The sequence below is a fragment of the Elephantulus edwardii genome, unplaced genomic scaffold (genome assembly GCF_000299155.1).
Source record: "Elephantulus edwardii isolate Elephantulus edwardi_28Jun2011 unplaced genomic scaffold, EleEdw1.0 scaffold00279, whole genome shotgun sequence".
Taxonomy (NCBI): Eukaryota; Metazoa; Chordata; class Mammalia; order Macroscelidea; family Macroscelididae; genus Elephantulus; species Elephantulus edwardii.
In genome coordinates, this window is record NW_006400029.1 from 1718916 (window position 1) to 1746606 (window position 27691).

Genomic DNA, 27691 nt, shown 5'->3' on the forward strand with positions numbered 1-27691 from the left:
AATCCCGCTTTTAAGAGGCAGAGTCTGGCAGTTATCTCCCCCACACCCCCCTACATCCGCCCCGAGGTAGGAGTGGGGGGGCAGACCCACTCTCAGGCAATAAAGCAGGACCCTAGCCCTAGCCTGGGTGCTCTGCCTTGTGAAATCCATAAAACCAAATGGGGGCAAAATGATCACACACCCACGGGCAGAGGTCAGTGTTAGGAAAACATACCACCACATTTCAGTATTTCATTCACACGGTTTTATTACAAAACAAGCAACAGTTTTAGAAAATTATTTTTTGCTACATACCAATTAGGAGATCACATAAAATGAGAAGCGTAACAGTTTCCATGCACTCAGCCCAGTGCCTACTTACTCCGAGTACTTGTCATGGCTGAAGCACACTGGTCAAAACACAGATCATGCCACACCTTCATAAGCAGTGGGAGAGGAGCTCAAACAATGTTGTGGTCAGGCATAAATTGGTCAAACTATCTCAACAGGGACTCTGATTGCTACAGGCAGTAACAGTGAAAATCAGACTTTGGGATGGGAGGAGGGGGCAGATTAGTGACACCCAATAGAAAATGATTCATAAATCGATCCATTTCTGACACATTCAAAGCTGATACAGTTGATTTGGGAAATTCTATTTCTAAAGTGCTATCCCCTCCTTGTGCCTGGTATTAAATCTTGCTGTTCAAACTTGTTGTTGTTATGTGCCATCGAGTCTCTTGCGACTCATAGCGACCCTATGTACAAGAGCTCTATACACTCTTCTATCCTGTTACTGTATCATTGCAGTTCCTGGCAGAATAGGTAAGGAAAAGCCCTTCTGTTTTCAAGTAAGCAAGGACAATGAACCTTAACTCTTTCCCTCCGGGGGTCATTCCAGATGTGTAATGCCAATATTTTTATCTGAGAGTACTCAACAGTAGTCCTTAATAGTACTTAATAGTATGGTGATCTCGAGAAAAAAAAATAATCAAAGTGTTTTTACCTATCATCAGCTAACTGAATAAACAACTCTCAAAACTCTACAAAGTGGCCAATAATCAGTGAAACTATAAGAAAGGGGGGGAAAAGGGGAGTGTAAAATCCCTTCAAACTCATTGCTGGTCAAGTGGGAACCAAATCATAGCTGACCCACCAGCAGCATCTCTCTAGCTTCTGCCCCCTAAAATAACAAGGGAGGAGATTGTCCTCTTTTCATCCCCAACAATTGGTGATTTGAACCCCAAGAGAGGTGCCACCTTTGCGTTAGCATTGCAGCTCCCTGTGGAAGTTCCTCTCCAGAGCACTCTAAGCTTTAGGGAAGAACACTTTTAAGCTTTATTACATGTGATGGGTGAAATACTAGCTCAAAAACCTTACGGAAACAACAAAATTCAGTGAAGATTTTTATTTCACAAAAAAAATGCAGCATCTGTTTTCAAAAAGATTCGTCTTTGTTGTTATTAATGCAGATTTATTCCAAAATCCAGACACTTCATCACTGCCTACTTTGTCTATTTTTCCCCATCTAACACTAAATGCAGTGGTTATGCAGCATCTTTGGCTAACATGTATATTGGCATTTACAGGTATTGTGTGAACCAAGCAGTAAGTAAAAACATAAGGGCAAAGAAAGGACTTATGAAAGGTCAGGAGATGTGAATGCTTTCAGATGGTTTCACTGAAGATTATATTCATTAGAGGCTTAAACTACAAAAACTATGCTCTCGTTTGGAATTCCCAAATTCCAAAGGGAATTTGTCACTCACATCTGAGTTAGAGCCCTTATTTTACCTCTATCAGGATAATACAATCCGGATGTATGAGAATGTTTCATTTCCCACATTCTCAAAATAAACTTTCATGAATATAACACAATTGATTTAGTGTAATAACTGCAGAGTACTTATGAGTTTTCCATAACTTAAATATAAAAATTTATCTTTCCCATGAATCAATGAATATTTAGAGGAATACCAAAAGTTCCAAATTTTATTTTCATCAATTCAACATCACACATTGTGTATTTAATTGACCAGCTAAGGGTTTTCTTCTTTTTTTTTTCAGCTGAGGGTTTTCTTGAAAAAAATTTCAAAGCAAAACCAGGGACATTTAAGAAAATGGAATGTTTTCTTGAAGTCAGGCTACTTGAGTATGCCATAATCTCAATTCTACATATTTAAATAATTCCCAAACATAGCATTTTTGAAGCTGAAAGTACATGAGAATCTGAGAATCTGTAAGTACAAAAGAAATCTGTAGGAGGGAAAAAAAGAGAAATTAATTCATCCAATGATAGCTTTTCCATTTTTTAGTAGCTTTTCCACTTTTTGGACCAGCACCACTTGGTCAAATCAGTTTTAAATTAAGGACGAGACCAGTACCATCAAGAAAAGTTCTTAATATGACAGACATCAAGGAAACTACACAGCCTGAAAGAAAAAGATTCCTCTCAATTAACTAACAACTTTGTAATCAAGTATTTCAGCCTCTACACTCAATTTGGATTTACTCAAGTAAAAGTGCTTTTAGTCTCTTCCTCTAGGCATTAATTTTTAAAATTTAAAAATGTAACTGATCTAGCTGATAAAAGTTATACATGGAAATGAGCTAAGACACTCTCTCCCAATAGGGAACACCAATAACTTTCTTGGTTGTGTTTTGAGATGTAAATTGGATGTGCAATTTGCCACACATTTCTTCCACAAACACAGAAAATAATATCTTCTCATTAAATGGAAGAAGTTACATATCCTAAAATGTGGGAGCAAACTCAATATTCTATATTCTTCTACCTAGGAAATCTCTAGCCAGCAACTCATAACCTCAGAATCAGTATTTCTCTACTCAGTTTCTATTTTATTAAAAATATAAGTATCTCTCCAGATTATCTTTTAGCTGTTAGGTACTTGAAACTTGTCAGATTACAGTTTGACCACGCATACAAGGTTTCATTCAGAAGACAACACAAAGAATAAAAAGAAAGCAAATCCTAGGCTATAAAATACAAAGAGCTTAAAATCATACTATTAATGGCCCATTAAAAGAAAAAAAAGAGTTGTGAGGCAAGGATTCAAGATAATCTGTCATTGTTCAAACAGTCTTCTTATCCTAGAAAACATGGACACACACACACACAAAGCCTACCTGGATAACTCACTCTTCACAGCACCTGCTTTAAAACTAATCTTCTAACTCTGAAAGAGAGATCTAAATTATCATACATTGATCAACCCTCCATACACTCCATGTTCTCAACACCCATTCGTAACACTTAACACTGATAAACCCATCGCTGGGGCCTGGAAAGGAACCCAGGTAGGTAGCTGTCACTCACGTCCCAATAAGGACTCTACAGTATGTCGATACTTAGAAAGGAACATTTAGAAGAGAACAGGGTAATTTCCAAAATGGTTGGAAGCACTAGGGTTTAATTTATTCCCTACACCTACATAAGGTTCTTTTCTCTCCCCTTACAAGATCCTCTGAAGGGTAAGTATTCTGAAGATCACCTTCTAACCCCAGTTCTTAGATCCTCCCTCAGAATGATTCCAGTCAAGCTGGAGCCTGAGTCTTCCATTTTTTTCCCCTCTTTATCACAACAGGGTAAGCCACCACCCTTCTATTTCACAGTCAGACCTCAGCCAATGAAAGAGTAGCATAAAGTCAGGTGAGTGGCCACCTAAATGGAACATGGCCTGAAAATGAAATTTAAAAAAAATAAAAAGGAGAGAGAAAGAACAAAAAAGGGACAAGTAAATGCATCTCATTTAGGGGTGCCATTAAACTTCCAACTTCTTCTGGAGAAGAGTTGTTAAAATAACCCCTTATCAGGAAGACCTTGGAAAAATCAGCAAGAGACAACCTGCTGTCCACTGAGCATGTCTACAGATCTAACCTAGTGATGTTCCTAAATTAAATATACTGCAATGATATTAAAAAAAAAAAAACACAAAACAACCAAAACCAAACCAACAAAACCAGCAGGTTGGACTCCTTCCACAGAGAATCCACAGGACTATGTCCCTCTGAGTATCCTCTAACAAAGCAGAGAAACAATGCACGGCTTTTCTCTCCTGACTCCTCCTTCCCTCCCCTGGCTCTCTGCCTCATCACACATCAGAGGTCCGTATATTTTCATCATCAAGATTGAACAGGAATGGCTTCTCCTTAGGGTGCTGTGGCTCCGATCTATGCCTCAGCCGGGAGCTTGGCAACATGCTAGCAGCACTGCTGTCCCCCAGTCGAGACGTGAACAAAGAGTCCTCCAGAGTCTCTTCAGCTGGAGGCAGCTTTTCCCCAGCCTGGGGTACAGGTGTCCAAGGTTGCCAGGAGGAGACCATGGAGACCGTGGACGGGCCTTTGCAGATGAGGCTTTTTTTCTCTTCTACAGGTGGCCGCCCTTTGTGTAAAACAGAGTTTGGCCCACCTGAGATGCTGGAGCTTCCAGGCCGAGTCAAAGAAATGGATCGGGAAAAGGAAAGTTCCTAAAAAGAGAGAGAGAGAGAGAGAGAAAGACAAAGAAATGTAATGGCCATGCCTGGGACTGTTTACTCCAAAAATCCAAGAAAAGCAACAAGCCAGGAACCCCACTTCAGAGGTCTAGAGATCTCTGTCAACAAAAATTAAGTATCTTCCACAGAATTTACTCCAGATATGTACGATTTTGGTGTCAAAATCTGCTTTGACAGAATGTAGGACACATTAAACCCCCCACTTCGCCACCCAACCTTACCACAACTCCTCCAACAACTGAAAAACAGAAAATAAAAACTTGTGCCCAAACCAGTAGTAAGAGAAAAACAAAACGAGACAGCCTGGGGCTTCAGCCGCATCCAGGGACTGGGCTACTTGCCTGTATCACCAAATAAAAACATGCCCACTCAAAGAGAATTCATGTCTAAGTTGACATTAATTGTGCAACAGAAAGGAAGTGACTTACTCTAGGGTGGCACTTGAGGGCCTGGACAGCTGCCCCGATCTCCTTAATCCAGCTGTGCATGTCTTCAGGGCTGTCAGCCTGCAAAACATCCATAGCATTATAGAAACATTTTTGGCAGCATGATTTCAGCTTTCAACTCTGACTCAACTTTAAAGATCATAAAATCACACCATTACAGTTTGGAAAAGACCACAAAGATTATCTAGCCCAGTGGCTTTCAAACTCATGAGGAAATTTTTTCCCTGCAAAATCTTATTTAATACCTGTTACGAAAAATAGATGCTGGAATACTAACTCCTAGAGCATGAATGTAGTTTTGTTTGGGAATGAAACTTTCTCTGCCATTAAAAATGAGCCTCTATCAGTGTACAGTGCCCTAATCTTTTCTGAATTATGAGCAGCACCACAGACAGAGGCAATGAAGCAGATGAGCCAGAGGATGATACCAACAGAGGTTGGTGAATCTAAAAGCCCCAAAGGACTGCCAGCTATTAAAAACTGAAGCAAGGGGCTCTGGTGGCTTAGTGGTAAGGAATTGTGCTGCCACACAAATGGTGTATGTGGTTCAAACCCACCAGTTGTTCTGTAGGAGAAAGTTCGTCAATCTCCTTGTATACTTGATGTTGTTGTTAGGTGCCATCGAGTCGCTTGCGACTCATAGTGACCCTATCTATGGACAAGAACCCTAAGAGCCACTCTATCCTGTGCCAACCTCGCCGTCTCTGACACACTCATTCCCACCACCCCAATCACAGAACTGATCCATCTCATCAAGGGTCTTCCTCTCCTGCACCATAGGGATGGTGCAGAGATGGAAAGAGGAGGACCTCTCTCCCAAACATGATGTACCTCTCCAAGGACCAGTCCCTCCTTGCAACATGCCCAAAGTATGTCAGATGAGGCTTCAGAATCCTTGACTTCAAGGAGCATTCCAGCTTCACCCTCTCCAGGACAAATCTATTTGTTCTCCTAGCAGTCCCTGATACATTCAACACTCTTCTTCAGCACCACAGCGCAAAGGCATCAATTCTCTCTCTCTTTTTTGGTGGGGGTGTGTTTGTTTTTATTTTTTTTATACCATTTTTAAAAATTTTATTATTAATTTCAATGAAAATTTACAGAGACTTTGGGTTTCCATTCATTCCTTGTTGCACTTTTCTCTCTTCCCAACCCTCCCTCCTAGTACACTACCCTCTTGGAAAAGTAAAAGAAAAATTCTTTCACTGTTTTAAAAACCCTCCCCCAGGTCCACTACACTATGCAGCCTTCGCTCTGGATTCCTGTCATGACAAAAATACATAATCACATATCCCTTTTAAACAGGTTTTTCCCTCATCTGTTTCAATGAAGTATACATTACTGAACCCATCTTTCTCAGTCTCGTCCCAACCCTGATGTCAGTCTTGTTTTACCACAGTGGCACCATGCAGTATTTGTCCTTTTGTGACTGAGATAGTTCACTCAGCATAATGTCCTCCAGGGTCACCCAAATTGAATAATATTGCATAAATTCCTTATTTTTCAAGGCAGCGTAATATTCCATTGTGTGAATATACCACAGCTTCTCTATCCATTAGTCTGTGGATGGGAACTTAGGTTGTTTCCAACCCCATGCTATTGTGAACAAAGCCGCTATAATCACGGGTGTGCATACCAATTCTCTATCATCTCTAGTCACTGTCCAACTCTCCAATGCATAGCATGTAACTGCGAAGACTATAAGCCTGGATCAGGCACACCTTAGTCTCCAGCCTGATGCTGTTGCTCTTTAGTACTCTTAAGAGGTCACTCACAACTGACTTTCCCAATGCAATAAGTCTCTTGATTTCCTGGCTGCTGGTACCAAGAGTGCTGACTGTGGAGCCAAGTAAACTAAAACTGCTAACAATCTCAAACTCTTCACCATCCATACTGATGCTGCCAAATTGGCCCAGTGGTGAGAATCCTTTTCTGATTCTGAACTTCACTCCGTATTGAAGGCTGCAGTCCTTGACCTTCTGCAGCAAGTGCTTCAGGTCCTCCTCACTTTCAGCAAGCAGGGTTGTGTCATCTGCATAACACAGGTTGTTGATGATTCTTCCACCAATCCTGATGTCACATTCTTCCTTGTACAGCCCAGCGTCTCAGATGATCTGTTCTGCATACAGATTGAAAAGGTATAGAGACAAAATATATCCCTGACGGTCGAACCCGCTTCTTGATTTTGAACCATGTAGTGTCTCCTTCAAAATTGGGAAGGGCATACGCCAGGGATGTGTCCTGTCTCCATACCTTTTCAGCCTGTATGCAGAACAGATTATCTGGGAGGCTGGGCTCTATGAGGAGAAATGTGGGGTCAAGATTGGTGGAAGATCTATCAACAATCTGCGTTATGCAGATGACACAACCCTGCTTGCTGAAACTGAGGAGGACCTGAAGCGCTTGCTGCAGAGGGTCAAGGACTGCAGCCTCCAATATAGATTGAGGCTCAATATCAAGAAGACAAAGATTCTCACCACTGGGCCAACTGGCAGCATCAGGATGGATAGTGAAGAGATTGAGATTGATCACAGCTTTAGTTTGCTTGGCTCCACAATCAACACTTTTGGCACCAGTAGCCAGGAAATTAAAAGGCTTATTGCCTGGGAAAGTCTGCTGTTAGGGACCTCTCCAAAGTACTGAAGAGCAGTGGTGTCTCTCTGGAGACTAAGATGCATCTGATACAGGCCATGGTCTTTGCAATCACTTGCTTTGCATCAGAGATGCCTTTGAGCTGTGATGCTGGAGAAGAGTACTGAGAGTACCATGGACTGCTACGAAAACACACAGATTCATCCTGGAAAGGGTTAAACCGGGCGGCTCCTTGGAGGCAAGGATTCTGATTCTCTGTCTAACATACTTTGGACATGTTGTAAGGAGGGACCGGTCCTTGGAGAGGGACATCATGCTTGGGAGGGTGGAGGGACAGCGCAGGAGGGGAAGGCCCTTTATGAGGTGGATTGATTCAGTGACTGCGATAAGGGGGGTAGGTGTCGGAGACAGTGAAATTGGCACAGGACAGAGGAGAGTTTAAGGCTGTTGTACATAGGGTTGCTATGAGCTGCAAGCAACTCGACGGCACATAACAACAGAGTCTCCTTGCTCTGTTCTGACGACTGCCTCTTGGTCCAAGTATAGGTTTCGCATGAGCACAATCAAATGTTCTGGGATTCCCATTCTTCTCAACGTCAGCCACAGCTTGTTGTTATCCGCACAGTCAAAAGCCCTTGACGTCAATGAAGCATAGATAGACATGCCTCTGATATTCTCTGCTTTCTGCCAAGATCCATCTAACATTATCTATAATATCCCTAGTACCACGACCTTTTCCAAATCTGAAAAACCACTGGAGGGTCAGCTCTGGGTGATGGTATACAATAACCACAAAAGCTAAACCAGACAAAAGACACTTCAATTAGAGCCACAGGCTAAATTTGAGCTTTCAATCTACTGAACAGTGAAAAATATATATTTTTCCTTTAAATTCACTGACTTATAGTACTTTTGTTATAGCAGCAACCAGGAAACTAAGACAACATCCAATTGCCTTAAAACAGCTTAAAGTGGGGCTGTTCTGAAGGAAGAAAGAGGATGGAGGTGGAAGGGGTTGATGCTTAGGTGCCAATGCATGTTGGAATCCATCATTCCTTTTGGATGATGTCCTGGTCTATCATTCTAGTTTTACAGAAAAGAGAAATGCAGCTTAAAAAGCCAAAGTTTGGGGGAGCTCTGGTGGCCTAGTGGCAAGCAGCTGTACTGCAATCCCAGAGGTACATGGTTCAAATCCACCAAATGCTTTGCCGGAGAAGGACGGACAATTTCCTCCTGTACCAGTCAGATCTGATTTGACGCTACATGCACAAAAAATAATTTAAAAAAAAAGCCAAAGTTTTAGCAGCCCAGCTGGTCTCCATTTGAGTTGTGATTTTCAGTGCACTCATCTTGCAACTATAATTATCTCAATAGAACACTAGAAGCCCTCAGATTACAGATTATGAATGAGTTCCATTCCTAAATCTGCCCTTACATTGAACTTGGATGTAAATAAGGTATGGCTCCTATCTAAGGTCGCTTAGTCAACTGTAACTTTACAGGGTGTAGGGTACATTTCGATGCATAAAAACCATTAAAGACACAGTTTCTATTAAACTCAAACTTCTTTAACATAATAATGTAGTAATTATAATAACATTTTGATGTGCATCACAAAATAGTACTTGTTTGTTATTACAAACCACTAGGAATCTCAAAATTTTTTGGGGGTGGTTATAGGTAAAAAAGTTGAGTTTCCTTGGGAGGGGGCTGGAAATAAGTGTCTGGGCTGAGAGTGTCTGGAAAGGGTTTTTGGAGATCCTGAGTACGGTAAGAACATGGTCTTGCTCAAGGCTAGCACTAGCCTTCTGTGACAATACCACTAACAAAGCTTTCCCTGAAGCAAGTGGACAGAGGCTGTGATGCATTTTTTGCAGTGCTTCTCAAAGCAACTATAGTGGAAGTACTATTGGCGAATGACAATGGTCCTCTGCATCTTCATCTGGACCACCATGTTAGACAGACAGCATGCTCAGATGGAGATATTACCAAGGAAAGGGAAGCTCTTGTCAATATAAGTGCCCTAAATGGCCTTCTTGGGTGCCTAGAAGCATTAGACTAATGCTCCTGTAATAACTCGGGAACTTCTTCTGGCCAGTGTCTCCCAACAGACAGCTTTTCTTCTATTGGAAGCTGATTAGCTTCTCAATTTGAATTTATGTGATCTTTACAGGTGCTTGGAAGAAACCTCAAATTTTTTAACATAATAGGCTTTACAGAGATGGTACTATGGATTATATGTACATCATAAATTGGACATTTATAACTCAGAGAACTGCCTGTAATCCCATTTTCAACCTCAGCCCATTAAAGCCATTCTTCTCAAATCCTTCTGGTTATGTATTAACCTCTGAAATAGGACTTCGCTCATAACACAAAGCACTCAATTCAAAGCAAGACCTCAGGTGTATCTTGTATCTCCACCAACCCTTAATAATCCCTGTGTTTGAAGATTCAAGTTTAGCAATGTGAAAGGCAGTCTGAGGAGTTAAAAAGGATCAGCAACAGCCTACCAGCCCCAGAAGGGGGCAGCAGCAGCTCTGAGAAGGAAGGAAGGAAAATCAAAAGGCTTAAACATTACACCACAGGGGCAGCCCTCTTGCGTTCTCAGCTATTTTCAACTTTATGTTGTTATTGTGCGCGGTATGGGTGGGAACCTACTCATAGATGTCCCTCCAATAGGTTTTCAGGGCCAGTAAAATAGCACAGGAGATTGGTCATTGGACTTGACTTCAAGTACAAACCCAAGTGGTTGTTGTTGTTATGTCCTGTCGAGTCGCTTGTGACTGACTCATAACGACCCTATGTACAACAGCTCTAAACTCTGCTATGTCCTGTGCCGTTTGCACTGTATCTGACACTCCCATCCCGCTTACCCCAGTCACTGAATCAATCCACCTCATACAGGGCCTTCCTCTCCTGCGCTGTCCCTCTACCCTCCCAAGCATGATGTCCCTCTCCAAGGACCAGTCCCTCCTTACATGTCCAAAGTATGTTAGACAGAGCCTCAGAATCCTTGCCTCCAAGGAGTCACCTGGTTTAACCCTTTCCACGATGAATCTGTTTGTTTTCCTAGCAGTCCATGGTACCCTCAACACTCTTCTCCAGCACCACAGCTCAAAGGCATCAATTCTCCATCTATCTTCCTTGGTCATTGTCCAACTTTCTGATGCATAACAAGTGATTGCAAAGACCATGGCCTGTATGAGACACACCTTAGTCTCCAGAGAGATACCACTGCTCTTCAGTACTTTGGAGAGGTCCCTAACAGCAGACTTTCCCAGGCAATAAGCCTTTTAATTTCCTGGCTACTGGTGCCAAAAGTGTTGATTGTGGAGCCAAGCAAACTAAAGCTGTGATCAATCTCAATCTCTTCACCATCCATCCTGATGCTGCCAATTGGCCCAGTGGTGAGAATCTTTGTCTTCTTGATATTGAGCCTCAATCTATATTGGAGGCTGCAGTCCTTGACCCTCTGCAGCAAGCGCTTCAGGTCCTCCTCAGTTTCAGCAAGCAGGGTTGTGTCATCTGCATAATGCAGATTGTTGATAGATCTTCCACCAATCTTGACCCCACATTTCTCCTCATAGAGCCCAGCCTCCCAGATAATCTGTTCTGCATACAGGCTGAAAAGGTATGGAGACAGGACACATCCCTGGCATATGCCCTTCCCAATTTTGAACCATGCAGTATTTCCTTGCTCTGTTCTGACGACTGCCTCTTGGTCCAAGTACAGGTTTCTCATTAACACAAGCAAGTGTTCTGGGATTCCCCCAAGTAGTACAATGGTTAAAGCACTTGGCTGCTTACAGAATGTCAGCAGTTTCAATTCACCAGCCATTCCCCAAGGAGGAAAAACCTGGCAGTCAGCTTCTGTAAAGATTCAATGGAGGAAAGCAAATCTTCCCTGAGGGTCCCACTCAGTGTCACTTACTGTATCAGATGCCAAACAGGATATGAGACCAGAACTGAACCCTTGACCTCCAAAGATTTCCTCTGTTAACTGCACCCACATCTAGTAATCTCATTCAAACTTGCAAGTGTGCCTTTACAGGTATGTGCATATGTTTATGCAGACACAGGGGGTTCAATCAGCAAAGCTCTCAGTTTCTGCATCTCACTTTCCATATCTCAGAAATGACTACTCCTCTGCGCATTATATCAAGATAAAACATAAACCAATTAAAAAAAAATAACGCCAAACATGCACCACGTCATGGATTGAATCATGTTGTCTAAAAGTCTGTGTATGTAATGATGTCAGTGTGGAAGTTTTGTGATAGCTCCCACATCCTAATAAACCAAGCACTCATAGGAGGATTAAGGCGACCAAGTGAACAAAGAGGGGAAATCTCCGAAATCACAGAGTTATCTGGAAGCTGAGTGCATTCTTTGAACCCAGGTTCCTGTGCAAAGAAAACTGTGAAATCTGAAACAGAGAATGTCTTCTCCTAGAGTCAGCACCCTGAAATTGGACTTTTAGACTCATAAACACTTTTGTTTTTTTCCTATCTCGTTGTGTACCGTTGAGTCTGATCTGACTGGCACTAGAGGAGATTGCCCTTCCTTCTCCAGCAGAGCATCTGGTGGATTTGAACAGAGCTCCTTTCCTGATTGTAGCACAGCTTCTTGCCACTAAGCCACCACAGCTCCCTTCTAGACTGATAAACTCTTTATAGAATAAATGTGTTTGCTAAAGCAGTGTACACATGGTATCCGCTGAAGCAACACTTGCTGACTAAGGCATAGCTCCACCTCTTTCTTGTCCCCTTCTCCACAGTTAGATGTGCAGGAGACACTTGCAAGGCCAACAGTTGTATGTTCTCCAACGCAATGTCAGAAAGCAAGTGCTGGGGGTGAATAGCTAGCTAGCTCTCCTACTCTACACCTACACATCTCCCTGCAACCGCTCTCCCCTTGGCTTTTCCCAGTTATTTGGCAATCTGTTGTTTTTCTCAAGTAAAAGGTAAATTTCCCCCCCCCCGAAAAAAAAAAATTCACCTAAGTCCAAAAAGATAACCTGAGCCAGATATCCAGGGTCCTTCCAGAAGACTACCAAGAAGAGGGCTAACCTGTTCCACAAGAAGAACTGTTGGGAAAATGAACTCAAATTGGTGAAGCAGAACAGTGTCTGGGACAGAGTATGGGCTCCGAAAGCATTAACTGTGGTTATGCTATGATTTGAGGAACATGAGTTAAGCTAAATTCCACCATGCCCTTCTCACTCCTTGAGAAACTTTTTTTCAATTTCTTCATTCTCTAACTGAAGATGATTTCTACTCAATTGATCAACCGATCAGGATCAAACCATGTTCAGGGAAGAAACAAAGTCTGTCTTAATTTGAATAAGAGGGAAAATTTTAAATTGATTATTTGTACAAAAGCATTATTAGGACATTCCCTCCTAATGGAAACAATGATTCAGTAGGAGAATGCTAGAAAGCAGTAGAAAGACAGAGTGTGTATTTTTTTAAGGCTCTTGATACATAAGACCAGAGGAATTTACCAGCAGTAGGGTTTTATATGCACTTTTGCTATAACTAGATATTAATTTTTAAAAAAATCCTTATTGCTGGGCCGTTTGGCAGCATCATGATAGATGGTAAAGAGATTGAGAATATTAACAGCTTTCGTTTGCTTGGCTCCACAATCAACACTCTTAGTACCAGCAGTCAGGAAATCAAGAGACAAGTTGCACTGGGAAAATCTGCTGTCAGAGACCTCTCCAAAGTACTGAAGAGCAACGATGTTTAGTCTGGAGACTAGGGTGCACCTGATCCAGGCCATTATTTTTGCAATTACTTGTTATGTATCAGAAAGCTGGACAATGACTAGTGATGATAGAATCAATGCCTTTGAGTTGTGGTACTAGAGAAGAGTTGAATATACCATGGACTGCTAGGAGAACAAGCAGATTCATCCTAGAGAAGGTGACACCAGGCTGCTCCTGGGAGATAAGGATTTTGAAGCTTCATCTGACATACTCTGGAAATGTTGCAAGGTGGGACCAGTCCTTGGAGAGGGATGTCATTCTTGGGAGGGTGGAGGGCCAGCACTCTAGAGGAAAACCCTCGATGAGATGGACTGATTCAGTGACTGGGGTAATGAGGGTAGGTGTTGTCATAGGCAATAAGATATGGAGCGGGGTTTAGGGCTCTTGTACATAGGGTCATTCTGGGTTGCAGGCAACTTGATGGCACATAAAAACAGAAAATAGGATAAAATAACTTTATTAAACATTTAATGATTAATAGAAATGGAAACTTTTTACTAGTTCTATTTCTTCCCTAATTTTTTAATTCCCTTATAGGAGCTTTTTTTCAAAACCCCCTATCAAATCACCTAGGCAATAAACTAGTCATGAAAATAAAAACTAACCTCTAGTAAAAAATATTTTTAAAAATTATCCAAGTAGAAAACCTGGTATTATACTTGATTCCACATGGAAAGAGATGGAATCTGTACACACTCTAACCTGTAAGAGTTTAACTGCACCTGGCAGTTAAAGACCTCAATCACAATCTCCATCAGTAGTTTTAAGGACAAGACTGGCAACAACAAAAGAAAATCAGTGCAACTCTAAGAAGTAAAGAGAGAAATGTTAAATGTTTTATGTGTATGTGTGTATCTTTTATGAAAACCATATAATTTTCATCAAAATCTCAAAAGTATCTTAAAACAACATATGGACCAGAGGGGGAAAAACCAGCATAAGTCCAACCATACCATGGTGACTTACTCAGAATCAATCAATCAAGTGCCTGAAGCTCAGCAGAACAAACAGCCAAGTACCGAGCTCAGACCTTCATCTTTTCCTGGCATCCATGTATGTGCATTTGTTTTAGAGCTTGGTTCTAATGAAAAGGGAGGGGTTCTGTCTTTGGAGACAACATGAAGTTCTCCTGCAGGCCAATGAGCTCTTACTGAGCCTCTACAATGATTCTGCGCTATTCATCAGGCTGCATGGTTCGAAGCAATGAATTCTATAGGCCATTGACAAAAGGCTTAAAATATTTCCCTCTCATTATTGCCACTACTCCATGCAAAAATGTTGAGCTCCTTCATTCTAAGGAACTCTGGTGGCACAGTGCATTTCATATTAGGATTTCAACTGAAAGGTGGTGGTATAAATCCAGCAGCCACTCCACAGGAGAAACATAAGGCATTCTCCAGTATCAGCATCTACAGCTTCAGAAACCTGATGGAAGGTTGCCATGAATAGACTCAACAACAGTGGGCTTGATTGCCTGGTATCTTCATTCTACTTCCAACCTCTGCAAGCTTCCTTTACCAGCAGTTATAACCTGGCCTTCTGCCCCAGAACCAATACTGTCTATATGTTATGTGTGACCATGTGAGATGTGCACAGCATAGTTCCAGAAATGTCACCTTCTAGTCTAAATTAAAGAGCAGGTATTCAGAGTTCTAGTCCAAAACTCTACAAGTCACTTTTTTTTTCCTTTTCCCTCTTTTTTTTTTTAATTTAGGTTGTTTACAAGTCACTTTTGAGTTGTCTTTTCTTTTCCTCTTTTTTTTTTTAATTTAGGTTGTTTACAAGTCACTTTTGAGTTGTCTTTTCACAACTCCAAATGGAGCCCTAGTAGGGCAGTCCACAGCATACAGCATTACTAGCCAAAGGTTCCATTTTTGGTAGTTAAAATCCACCAATGACTTCTCAAGAAAAATGCGGGCAGTTTCCTCTCATTAAGATATAAAACCTAGGAAACAAGATTGGAGGGTCATGTGAGTCAGAATGGACTCAGTGACAATAAGGTTTTGTTTATTTTGGTTAAAACAACACCCTCATTTGACAACTGTTTGCCCAATTACCAAGGGCATGTTATTTGGTCAAGTTACTAAGACCAGTCAGTACTACATTTATCATTTCAAGTAACTGATCCTCCTTTTAATAAGCTGTCGAGCACTCCTGATCCTTTCAGATAGGAAAATGGTCAGCTTTGCTTTGCCTTGCTGGTCAATATTTCATATCCCAAGGCCTGAATCTCATTTTGAACTCCTGCCCAGAGTTGAGAACCATTTATCTGTGGACAAGCTTGCTGATACCACCTGTCTTTCCATCTGTTAGATTTCTGATTATTACCAGATCCTGAATCTCTGTCATCATAATCCACCTGCTAAAGTACCCCGTTGCCCCAGGCTAGTCTTTCCTGATACAAAGCTGAAATTCTCCGGCTCACTGCTGTCACACTCTACATCTTCAGTTCTAGACCAGGCTACTCTTCCCCCTCCTCCTTTTTTTTCTAAAGTGTGGCAAAATTTCCTCTCTCTCAGTGACATTAATCACATTCACCAAGCTATACAACCTTCTCCACTATTTCAAAAACTTTATCACCCTAAACACAGACTCAGTCCTTACGCAGGAACTCACCAATCTCTCTTCATCCCACCCCTATGTATTTTGTGAACCAGGCTGCTCTTAAATGACACAAGTGAGTAGGGTCTTGCTCAAGCACCTGGAAACTCCTAGGCAATTCCATAACTTACCAGGCATCCAACCTAGACAAAAAAATGTAACCTTCAGAGACTTGGTTTTGAAGATGATCATGTGGACTGCTGAGAAGTTAATAATACGTTGCCTGTAAACTGCTTACAACTGTGCTCAGGACAAGCTACAATCAAGTTGATTCCAATTCATGGCAAATGCATGCGTTTCTGAGTAAAAGGATGCACCAAGGGGTTATAAAGGCTGACTTGCACACCTAAACCACCAGGCCCTTCTTCTGGTTGATGGTAGCTTTTCACTAGCAGAAATGATTTCTACAGTGTGAGAAGTCACAAAGTCCAAATCAGATACACGTTATATAGAAAGTAAATCATCAATATCTAAGTTGTAAGAATGTAGTCCCATTCTGTTGCCCAAGTGTTGGTTCTCTCTCCAAAAGGTTTCCTCCCCCGTCCCCTAAATCTGCCCTATATAACCACTGGTCTACTATTGCTAGAAAACAAGCCTGTATAGTGATCTGACAGCTTTACCAGGCACAGTCTTGGGAAGCAGATCCAGAATATTACCTCAGGAATGTTGAGTCAAACTGCTGGTCCCTTGAGACCACTGCGCTCACTCACTTCTGCCATGAAACACGATTTTCACTTGAAACAAATAACTGTCAGTCAAACTTGTTCAGGATTTGATATTTGACAGGCTTTCCCACAACATATTAACACACATTTTTTATAGGTTAAGTTGTATAAACTATATATCTATATAGATTGTATTTATATATTATAGTTTATAGATGCTCTTTTTAGATGGAGGGACCTCTGTTGACCTAATGAGTAAGGAGTTGTGCTGCCCTCCAAGGCAGGCAGCTTGGATCCACCAGCTGCTCCACAGAGGAGGGATACACAAGCTACCTCAGTTGGATTTAAAGCCTCCGAAAATCTGCTGGAGGGTCAGCCAGGAACCAGTTCTGACTTCAGGGCACATAACATTTTGTAATGGATTAATAGATGTTATTTTAAATATTTCTTTGAGGTTCTCAACATCTGAGTATATAATGGAATACTGAGATCAGAAAGCTTGATGAGTATTGATTTAGTCTAACACCTTGATTTTGTGAACGAACCTTAGCAGAGGGAAGCAACAGGCTCACAGTTCCGTAATTTGTAGAGTCAAAATCTATGTAGTCTTTGAAACACATTTCTTATATTCCACTCCAATGCTTTTTGATCTATCTTCTACTCTTTTTTAGCCTCTTTGAGTAGTTCTTTTATGTCCCAAATGTGAGGAGTAGATGACACAAGAAACAGAAGTGGCCAGAAGCTTCTGGTAAATGTGCAGGTGAAAAAATGTCTTTTGAACATTTTTTGGTTGGGTTTCTTGTTTCCCGAATTACTGCTAAACTCTTAACCAACATAGTTACTCACTTGACAAGTATTTATTTAATACTTCTATTGTGTCAGACATTGTATACCCATCTCCCTTTGGATGTGCCACAAGTCCTATAAACTCAGAGCCACCCACACTTACCTTAACATTCTTCTCAACAGTTCCTCCTCCCACATTCCTGTAACAGTGACTGGTGCCATCAGCCATGCTGAGGCTCATGCCTGAAATGTGGTGATTATCCTTGTCTCTCCACACTCCTCTGACCTCCACAGCCAACCAGCTCCCAATTTCTGGAAAGTCTACTTTTTAAATATCCCTTGAATTTTCTTCTTTCCCACATCACCCTAACTCAGCCGTTCTGTATCCCTCACCTGAATTATTCTAACAATCTTCAAACTGATCTCTCAAGCTCCTATAACTACAGTAAGGACTGCTCGGAGGGCCTTTCCTCATCTTTTCTTTATCCTACATTAAGCAACACTGTCTGCTAATTTGAAGGCTGGCAGTTCAAACCTACCAAGGAGCTTCATAGAAGAAAAGCCTGGTAAACTCTTTCCATAAAAATTACAGCCAAAATAACAAATATACAATTTACAGCCAAGAAAGATCTATAGAGTAGTTCTACTCAAGATTAAAATGAGTATGTCATGAGTTGGAATCAATACAACAAAAGCAAGGTCTTTCAATATCATTAGAAGGACCAGGACCCAGATTTTCATTTTATAAACAAGGAAATAAAGACTCTGAGAGTAAAAATACATACATACATACATATATACATACATACATACATTAAAAAAAACAAGTCATTGTTCAAGAGATATTTTTAAAGGGAAAATCTGGTTAGGCCACTCCCCTAGCTTAAGCACTAAGGATCCTTATGGGTAGGATAAGATACAAGCACCTAACAAGGCCCACAAGGCTAGGGATCCACCATATTTAGCCTTCCAGTCTCTCATTTGCTCTATGCTTTTTTATTTATTTATTTTTTTATGTCCAAATTTATTTTCTTAAAAAGTACAGGAGGTTCTTTTTTTCTGGGACACTCTTCTCCAGTAGACTAGGCTTGAATGTGTCTTCTTTCAGAAAATTTCCAGGGCAACCTATAATCATCCCCATAGCAGTATGATCACGGTGTTCTTTTTTTTTTTAAATTGTTTCATTTGATTGTTTAAGCTCACCCACTGACTCCCCTTCCTCTTAAACTGGTATACATTAAACTCTCCTCTTGGTGCCACAAACTTCTATGAGTTTTGACAAATGCATAATGTCCTGTTTCCACCATGCAGAACAATTTCATTGCCATAAAAATAATTCCTGGGCTTTGTCCCTGGGCTTCACCTTCTGGAGCCTCTTCCCTCATCTCACGGCTTTAATTGACTGTTTACCTGACTGCATCTCTTCAAGCTCATGTTTAACACAGTGTCTTCAACCCATGGCACCATGCCTGGCACTCTGTGGGTCCTTACAAATAACTGCTGAAGGCAAGACTGTAAACTCTTTTGCTGCACCTACAATTTAAATCTGTGCCTGTAAATGTCAACTCTAACAATAAATAAATGTACAGTCAGGGACATCTCCAGAGCACTGAAGAGCAACGATGTCAATTTGGAGACGAAGGTGCGTCTGATCCAGGCCATGGTCTTTGCAATCACTTGCTATGTATCAGAGAGTTGGACAATGACTAGGAAGGACAGAAGGAGAACTAATGCCTTTGAGCTGTGGTGCTAGAGAAGAGTATTGAATATACCATGGACTGCTAGGGAAACAAACAGGTTTGTCCTGGAGATGGTGAAACCAGGGTGCTTCTTGGAGGCAAGGATTCTGAAGCTCCATCTGAAATACTTTGGGCATGTTGCTAGGAGGGACCAGTCCTTGGAGACGGACTTCATGCTTGGGAGGGTGGAGGGACAGCACAAGAGAGGAAGATCCTTGATGAGATGGATTGACTTTGTGACTGGGGTCATGGGGGTAGATGAGTCAGAGACAATTACGTTGGCACAAGATAGAGCAGGATTCAGAGCTGTTGTACATAGGGTCGCTATGAGTCACTGGCGACTTGATGGCATGTAACAACCACCACGACGCCAATTCTCTAACAACTCTTTCCATAGCTCTAACTTGCTTCCCAGTCTCTCCCACACTGTTTCTTCTGGATGGCATGTTTTGTCTGAATGAATAAAACCCATAGATGACTAAAGCTGTTTAGAATGTCTGCAGAGCTCAAGCAAAGGATAGACTGGGGTAGTCCAGACAACCAGAGCCGCTATCCAAGTCATCCAGCTCCCTGTGGGAGGGAGGGAGTTAAGTGGGGAAAGATACTTAGAACAGAGAAGAAAGAGAGTGGGAGAACCCTGAAAAGCTTTGCTTGAGGAGCCTTACATTTAAACCAATACACATGCATTTTAATGCTAATTGGTTACTATCAAGCCCATTATGACTCATAGTAACCCACTGTTGAACTATCCCATAGAGTTTCCTAGGCTGTAATCCTTATAGAAACCAACAGCCACATCTTTCCCCTGCAGAGGGGAGCTTCTGGGTACAAACCAACCTTTTGGTTGGCAGCTGAGAGTTAACCAATTCGCCACAAGGGCTGACATCCACAATGGCTTCAATTGGGGTGTGCTCTGTGGATTGCTCACACTCTGGCCTGAAAATCTAGGCCTCAGTTGGAAATCTGCCTTTCCAGCTCCTCAGATTTTAGAAGGAGCTGGGAGGACTCCAAAGCTGTGGGTGGAGGGAAGAAGCTTCTGATAACTGAAGCATCAGAGTCCTAACAATGGCTTTCTCTGTGCAGCTGGGCTTTGCACCTGGTGCCTGCACAGGGCCCTCTGTGCTTTTGTCCTTCCGCACACAGTGATGTCCACACACATAAATGGGCTTATAAATACCCTCCAAAGCAGAAGTGAAATCACTGACCAGTTCTCCTTTTCTATGCTTAGTTGGAGCCCAGCAGCTGAGAGCAGCTGGTACAAACACATTCCTCAGCACAGCGGCTCAACCTCCTTTTATGATTTTATGGTTGGGAAGTTTTGGGCAAACATCCTGTTGAGAGTAACTCCAGACTGACTACTGGGGGCTAAATTTACCACCTAGAAACTTTAAACAAAAATAAAAGAGAAAGGAAAGGCGAAACCCTCACAGCATTCTATTCATAGAAATGGAACTTAAGAGTCTTGGAGAGAGTGTTTTTACCTGTACGTAGAACGTCCTGGAGTTTGTTATTATTTCAAACAGGTTGTCTCTCATTAAGAGATCACTAGACAGAGAAAGAGAAAGAAAGTCACCAAGTATGTACTGGCAAACACATTGACAACGTGATTTGTCCTAAGTTAAGACACTAGTGCCCTCAATCATAAAAAAAGCAGGTGGAGAGGGCTCTCGGGCCATTTCTCCTTTTGCCACTGACCACCACACCCCTATCCCCAACAAATAAAAGAAACCCAAACAAACAAAAACCAAAACATTCAGGTGTTTTCCTAACTTTACTTCCTAAGAGGACTAAGGAGATTTTTGCCTTCCTGATGAACCTCACGACCAGTTATAAAAAGATTATATACCTTTTCCTCAGTATCTACAAGTACTACCTGTTGTTGTTGTTGATTGCCGTCATTTGAGCATGACTCATAGTGACTCTATGAACAAAAGACCTGAAGCCTTTCGATACTATCATTTCTCAAAGTTTATAGAGTTTCCAGAGGCATGTTGTTTAGGAAGTAGATGCCAACTCCTGCTAGTATCTCTCAATTTCTTTCTTTCTTTTTTTTAATAGCTAAGGTATAGGGAAGTGCTTTGTGTGAAGTACTATTCTGAGTGGGGTTTGTGTGTGTGTGTGTGTGTGTGTGTATGTGCATATTATTTCATTCAATATTCTCAATAATCCAAAATATGACTTTCTCTATTTTATGATGAGAAAACTCAGACTCCGGTCAAATGACTTTCCAGAGTTAATCTGTAGCAGAGACAGGATCTGGACCCAAGTCTGATCCCAAAGGCTATGCTTTTAACTATCATCTACTAAGAACACCAACTCATCCATTTCTAAAATCTTCTTACACTTGAGAAACGATCTCATCAATTTTACTAAGTTTCTACTCGGTACCACTTGGTTCTGAGCTTAGGAGATAAGAAGCTAAAGAGGAGAAAGGGGCAGAGACAGGAGACCACACTGAGCACTTCAAACTGAGTGTGGACTTTAGAAAGGGAATCCTGGTTTCTGCAAGGAGGCAGCAGCTGATTCTCACATCAACCAAAATTATTTACAGTGTCAAACGCCTGCTATATGCAGCCAGTCAATGAAGGAAGTATATAAGGAATGAAAAGATCTACTTCCTACCATGAAAGAAGAGCTTAACAATGCTAAGACTATACACGCAGATGTTAGATTATATGTTATTCACCTGCAGTTTGAATATCCCAGGAAAAGACTGGTCACAGGTAGGAATGGCTCCATGAATGAGGACTAGGTGAGAAATGGCAGGGGTTGGGCCAGAGACAGAGGCACCCAGGCAAACAAGGAGCATGAAACCAACGGTCCAATGGGAGAGAGCAGCAAGATGGGAATCAGAGAAACCAGGGCTAGGTTCTGACTCTACCTAAGGAAAAGCTAGTTTGTGGAGTATGTAAAACTCTGAGCATTTGTAACTCCAATTGTAATATGGAGCTAGAGAGGCCTACCTCATCAGGCCAGGCACGGAATAAATCAGCTTTTAAAGGTATCTGATACAAAGTATGTCACTGGGAACACATTCTACTAATTATTATGATTACTTCTGAGTTTGGGAATAGAGGTGACTTTTCTGTCTAAAATGCTTAACTTTTTAAACTGTTCATGTCCATACGTACAATCAACTACAAAGAAAATGAAAGGAAAACCAGGAAATCTCCACCCCTTTCACATCATTTTCTCTGTCTGCATCAAGTCTTCACTAATATTACTGATTACCAAGATCATCTAAATCCCCTGACTGGGGTAGCAAGAGGTCAAAAAAGGCCTGGGACCTGCAGATTCTGGGACCTCCTTTCCTGCTGGTCTTCTTTCAACAACCTTCCTTTTTTTACTCCTCAAGTTTAATGTAAATCTTGCAGAGCTTGAGAATTACAGAAAAGAAGAAGCACTTTCACACTCAGTCTTATTTTGGTTTCCTAAATCATCACAAAATACTCAAGTTCTGGCAGGCCCTACAGGCTCTCTAGGTTCAGAAGCAACCCAAAATCACTGAGGATTTAGTTAGAACCAACATTTCCTCTCATGACTATCTACATTGGAACCAAGTTTCTGGAATGTCATCTATAGCTACTTCAATTCTAAATAATCACTGATAACTTCACTAATCTTCTTTACTCTGTACCTGTCATCTATACAGCTCAGTATAGTACTTCCTGTTTCCTTCAGTCACGCTTTGCTTTCACGTGTTGTTGCTGTTGTTATAAGTACTTAAGATGACTCAAGGCCACCCTATGAACAATGGCTCTGAACTTTGCTCTATTCTGAGTCAATCTCACTGTCTCCAACACAACTGACCCCACTGCCCCATTCACTCTGTGAATCCATCTCATCTAGGTCATCTCCTGTGTTGACCTTTACTCCTTCCAAGCATGATGTCTTCCTCCAAGGACTGGCCCCTCTTGACAACATGCCCAAAGCATGTGAGACAGAGATTCAAAATTCTTGCCTCCAAGGAGCAACCTGGTTTCACTCTCTCCAAGACAGACCTATTTATCGTCTTGGCAGGCCATAGTATGTTCAATACTTTTCTCCAGCACGACAACTAAAGGCATCGATCCTTCTGTTCAGTTATCAGATGCATAGCAAGCAAATGAGAAGACCATGGCTTGGATCAGGCTCCTTACACTGTCATCATCATTCTTTAGCACTCTGGAGAGGTCCTTGAATGTAGATTTTTCCAATGCATCTCCTGACTGCTGGTGCCAAGGGTGCTGATTATGGATCCAAGTAAGATGAAATCATTAACAACTTCAGTCTTTTGTCCATCTATCATGTTACTGCCTATTGCTCTGGTGGTGAGGATTTTTTGTTTTCTTGATATTGAGATACAATCCATATTAAAGGCCTGCTTTCATGTAAGACCCTCCAATACCTACTGTCATGGACTGAATTATGTTCGTCTAAAACTCAGGTACATATGATGTGATAGGAAAGTTATGTAATGATCCCTTATGATCTGATAAGCCAAGCAGTTGTAAAAGGATTAAAGGCAGTATGCAACACCCTTAATCCCATCAAAGCCTTGGTTGGATGGAAGGGAGATTCTCTGGGCACTAAAGAAAAAGCAAACGGGAGTTGGGACCTCAGTATCTCTAATACAGAGGAGCCAGTAACTGAGGATTTTTTTTTTTATTCAGCTCTCAGTGCTAGGAAACTCCTTGCACCAGGAGAAGGCCAGGACATACGGAGATTTCCCAGAAAGCCAGGCCCACAGACGCTGAAGGAATACTCTCCTCCAGAACTAACAGAGAGCTTTCCACTGCCTTTGTCATGCTGAATTTGCACTTCTAGCATCTAAAGAATAAATCTGTGTTTTTAAAAGTTACTCTATTGTGATACCTGTTACAGCAGCCCTAGATAACTTAGATACCTAACAGTCTGCCTACTGCCAATAGTTTCCCTAATGACTGGCTCTTCTTGCAGACACAGTCCACAGGATGGAGAGATAGGCATACAAATACAAAGTCCCTCGAGGCTGCAAACTGAGGATCAGAATGAGGATTCCTAGATGGCCAGATACCTCTGGGATCACTAAAGTTTAGCTCTGTATTTGGTATTGGATATGAAAGAGATCTTATCTTATGGGTCTCCTATCCCAAACTGGTTCTATGCCCCAGTCCTATACACTCGTGTATTGTATCCCATATGACCAAGTGTCCCATACACCCATGGCATCTGGAAGGTAACTATTTCCTACTGGAAAGTGGAACATATTAAAAACCTATCTTTCCTGCCCAGTAGGAGTAACAGGAATATTATAAACATTCTTGTGTTAGTAGGAATTAAGAACTTTGTCAAAAGTAGTAGAAAAGAAATGGCATAAGAAATTCAAGGAAGAAGTATAGGTATGAACTGAAGGGAAACTAAAAAGTCAGTGGTTCAAGGGCACAGTCTCTCTCTTAGACTCAGCCCTCCTTCCTGAAAACCAAGGGCATACAATTCCCTCATTTGTTTCTATATCTCCCTTCTTTCTCCATCAGAACATAATTAGACAGGCTCATCTACAGAGGCTGAGGGAGGTACAGGTAAGAAGGCATTCCTGCCACTGTGATCTCACAACTGCGTCAGCTGGGACTCAGTGAGTCACCCACAGGCCATCAGTCTCCATCTCTCAGAAGAAGAGAAGGTTTCTGTGGAGAGCCTCACAAGGGTGATAAATGAAAGTTTCTGAGGAGAAACAAGGGTCCTGACCAGAAAAGAACAAGTAGAGAGAAAATTACCCAGACTTGACCAGACACTCGTGGGTCTTGAGAACATCCTTTAGAAATATGGTGCGTAGTGGCTCTCGATCCTGGTAGAAAAAAAGGGAAAAAAAAACCAAAACAGGTAAGTCTGTCTGTCTGCAGAGTGCCACAACCCAGATCAGCTGGAGGATGCCCCACTTTTATCAGAGATGTTGCTAAAACCAGGCTGGCTAACAAGTTAAGCTCTCAAACTAAGTAATCAAGAGAGAAAAAAAAATCCAAGACAATCTTTTGTGGCTTTGACCACAAAGCAGAGGAGGGGGGAAATCAAGGCCACTTAAATATCACTGTAAAGATGTGCACACCGGAGGGATGGAAATAAAATGGAAGTGCCTTTGAAGTCTGTGGGGGTGACCATGCCTCCATTCATACACACACTCACTTGCATATGTATTCAGGTGTCTCCTAGTTTCCATGACCTCTAAGAAAGGCCCCAAAGCTGCTACAAACCTGTTCACACTTGAAATAACAGATGGTAAAGTTGTCAAGGGCAAAGAAGCGACGTTTCCAGCTCTTCCGCTAACATAAAAAATAAAGAGGTACCACATTACAAAGCAGGCTGTAGTATTCTTTGTTGTTGTCAAATACCGTTGTGTGGCAATTAACCCCTGGCTGACCCTCCAGCTGGTTTTCAGAGACTGTTAATCACATGGAAGGAGATTCCCCATCCTTCTCCTATGGAGCAGCTGGTGGATTTGAACCACATCCCTCTGGGCTTGCAGTGCAGCTTCTTGCCATTAGGCCACCAGTCCTAATTCAAGTCTCCTAAGAACTCAGCTCCATGGAGGCCAAGCTTGCCCATTTGGTGAAGGCAAAGATTTTTCCATATTATAGACAATACTTAGGACATGTTGGGAGAATGCCTGGCTCCACCCATCTCAACACTCTGAGTTGTTGCTAGCATGCAGAACCACTGTTCCTCCTCTCAAGAATCTCTTCTCCGTCTGCTCCCTCCACACCCACTGGCTCCAAGGAATCACCAGAATACCCAACCCAGCCCCGGAGGGACACTCACCACATTCCCTTGCTTCACACAGTAGCCACTTTTAATGAGGGGAGGCCCAGAAGCACGGCAGCCTGAGGTGGGGATGTAACTCTGAGACCTTCGAAGGATGGCGTGGGATCCCGGCTCATTCCCTTCCTGCCCATCCCCACCATTCTGCAAGAAAAGCATGTCAGGATCAGCAGCTCCCCCTCACATCTCCACGTGGTCATTTAGAATAGCTTCCCTGCCTCAGCTCCCTCTGGCCAAATCACACTTCTTTGCCCATGTCAGTCAAAGCAGAATTAAACAAGAAAACAAATATTTACTTTGCACTTGTCATGCACCACATCATGCACTTTCATAGACCAAGGCTCACAGAGGTAGCCAGACCCAGAAGAGAGGGAAAGAGGAAAAGTACAAACCACACAGGGGTATGGATAGGCACAGACAGAAGGAGGGACAGGGGACTTATTTCCAGACTCATTTGCTTTCTCTGGCACCATTTCCTGTGGGTTTTGACAACAGAATGTAGCTTCAATTTCTGCGGGATCCTATCCCTGCCCTTAATTTTCCTAACCATGCCATCTGGACTCACTCTGTCCGTTTCCAACCACCCATTTCTCCAGGACAATCCTCTGTGCACACCATTGGCAATGCCAAAGACATTATCCCCATGACAGTGCCGGGCCCCAGCACCTGGTTGATGGGTGTGTGTACCACCACCCCTCCGATGATCTCTGTCTTGTAGGCCACCTGGGGCTTCTTCTCCAAGGCTGCAGGAACTGCAGGGTTCTTGATGACTTCAGTAGTCGGGGGCAAACTTCCACCTTTGGGTACCTAGAAAATGATGGCAGAGGCAATAGGACATGAAAGACTGAGGAAAAAATTGGACAAGGAAGGGAACTAAAGAAAGCTAATGTGGTAGTAAAGCATACAGTAAGATACCCTTGTCCTCCCAGCCTTTCCATTGATTGGTATTTGAAAGTGAGGAACATTGACAGCAATCACACACACACACACACACACACACACACACCCTCAGCAAATTCACTGAGCATGTACTAGGAACCAGGAACCCTGGTGGCCAAGAGGCTAAGCACTTGGCAGCTGACAGCGCTCTGCACGCACCAGCTGCAAATCTCTCTCAGTACAGATTACAGCCTAGGAAACCCCATGGGGAAGTCTCTCCTTGGGGGCTAGGATTCTGAAGCTCAGTCTCACATATTTTGGGCATGTGTCCAGGAGGGGACTGGTCCTTGGAGAAGGACATCATGCTTGGAATAGTGGAGGGACAGTGCAGGAGAGGAAGACCCTGGATAAGATGGATTGATACAGTAACTGGGGCAATAGGGTAGGTGTGTTGGAGTCAGTGAGACTGGCTCAGGACAGGGCAGGCTTCAGAGCTGCTGTACAGAGTAGGGTCACTATGGGTCACCAGGTGACTTGTTGGCACATAACAATAACAACAACCATCACCATGGAGGACAAAGTAAGGGGAGTCCTCCAGAAGGTAAGATATTCAAATACTTCTTTGGATTAAAATAAAGCAGAAAGGTAAAGAAGGAAGAAAGGGCACGTTAGGAAGGTAGAAGAGCTAAAATCATATGTTGATTACAAAAGGGAGTATTAGGAGAAAATAGCTTTGGAGCCAGAGGGTCTGATTATAATTCCTGACTGCCACTAATGAAATGATCTTTGTTAAATCGTTTAACCTCTCTAGGCTTAAACTGTCTCATCTACAAAATGAGTTGAAGACTAATATTTATGTCATAAAGTTGATACAGTTATCAAATGTTACAAGCACATCAATTTTAACAATCCAGAAATGCAATTAAAAATATAAAAGTATTAC

General features: G+C 42.1%; 1 protein-coding gene across 1 annotated transcript in view; it reads right to left on the reverse strand.

The window, feature by feature from the left end:
* Positions 1-4091: 4091 nt before the first annotated feature.
* Positions 4092-27691, reverse strand: part of LOC102867398 (pleckstrin homology domain-containing family A member 2-like) — a 71556-nt gene continuing 47956 nt past the window's right edge. Inside the window, exons 5-11 of the mRNA XM_006900274.1 lie at positions 26536-26676; positions 25870-26013; positions 25305-25373; positions 24831-24901; positions 20577-20640; positions 4922-4999; positions 4092-4466 (exon numbers count right to left, since the gene is read on the reverse strand). Coding sequence (XP_006900336.1) covers positions 4092-4466; positions 4922-4999; positions 20577-20640; positions 24831-24901; positions 25305-25373; positions 25870-26013; positions 26536-26676 — 942 coding nt within the window. The remainder of the gene's footprint in view (positions 4467-4921; positions 5000-20576; positions 20641-24830; positions 24902-25304; positions 25374-25869; positions 26014-26535; positions 26677-27691) is intronic.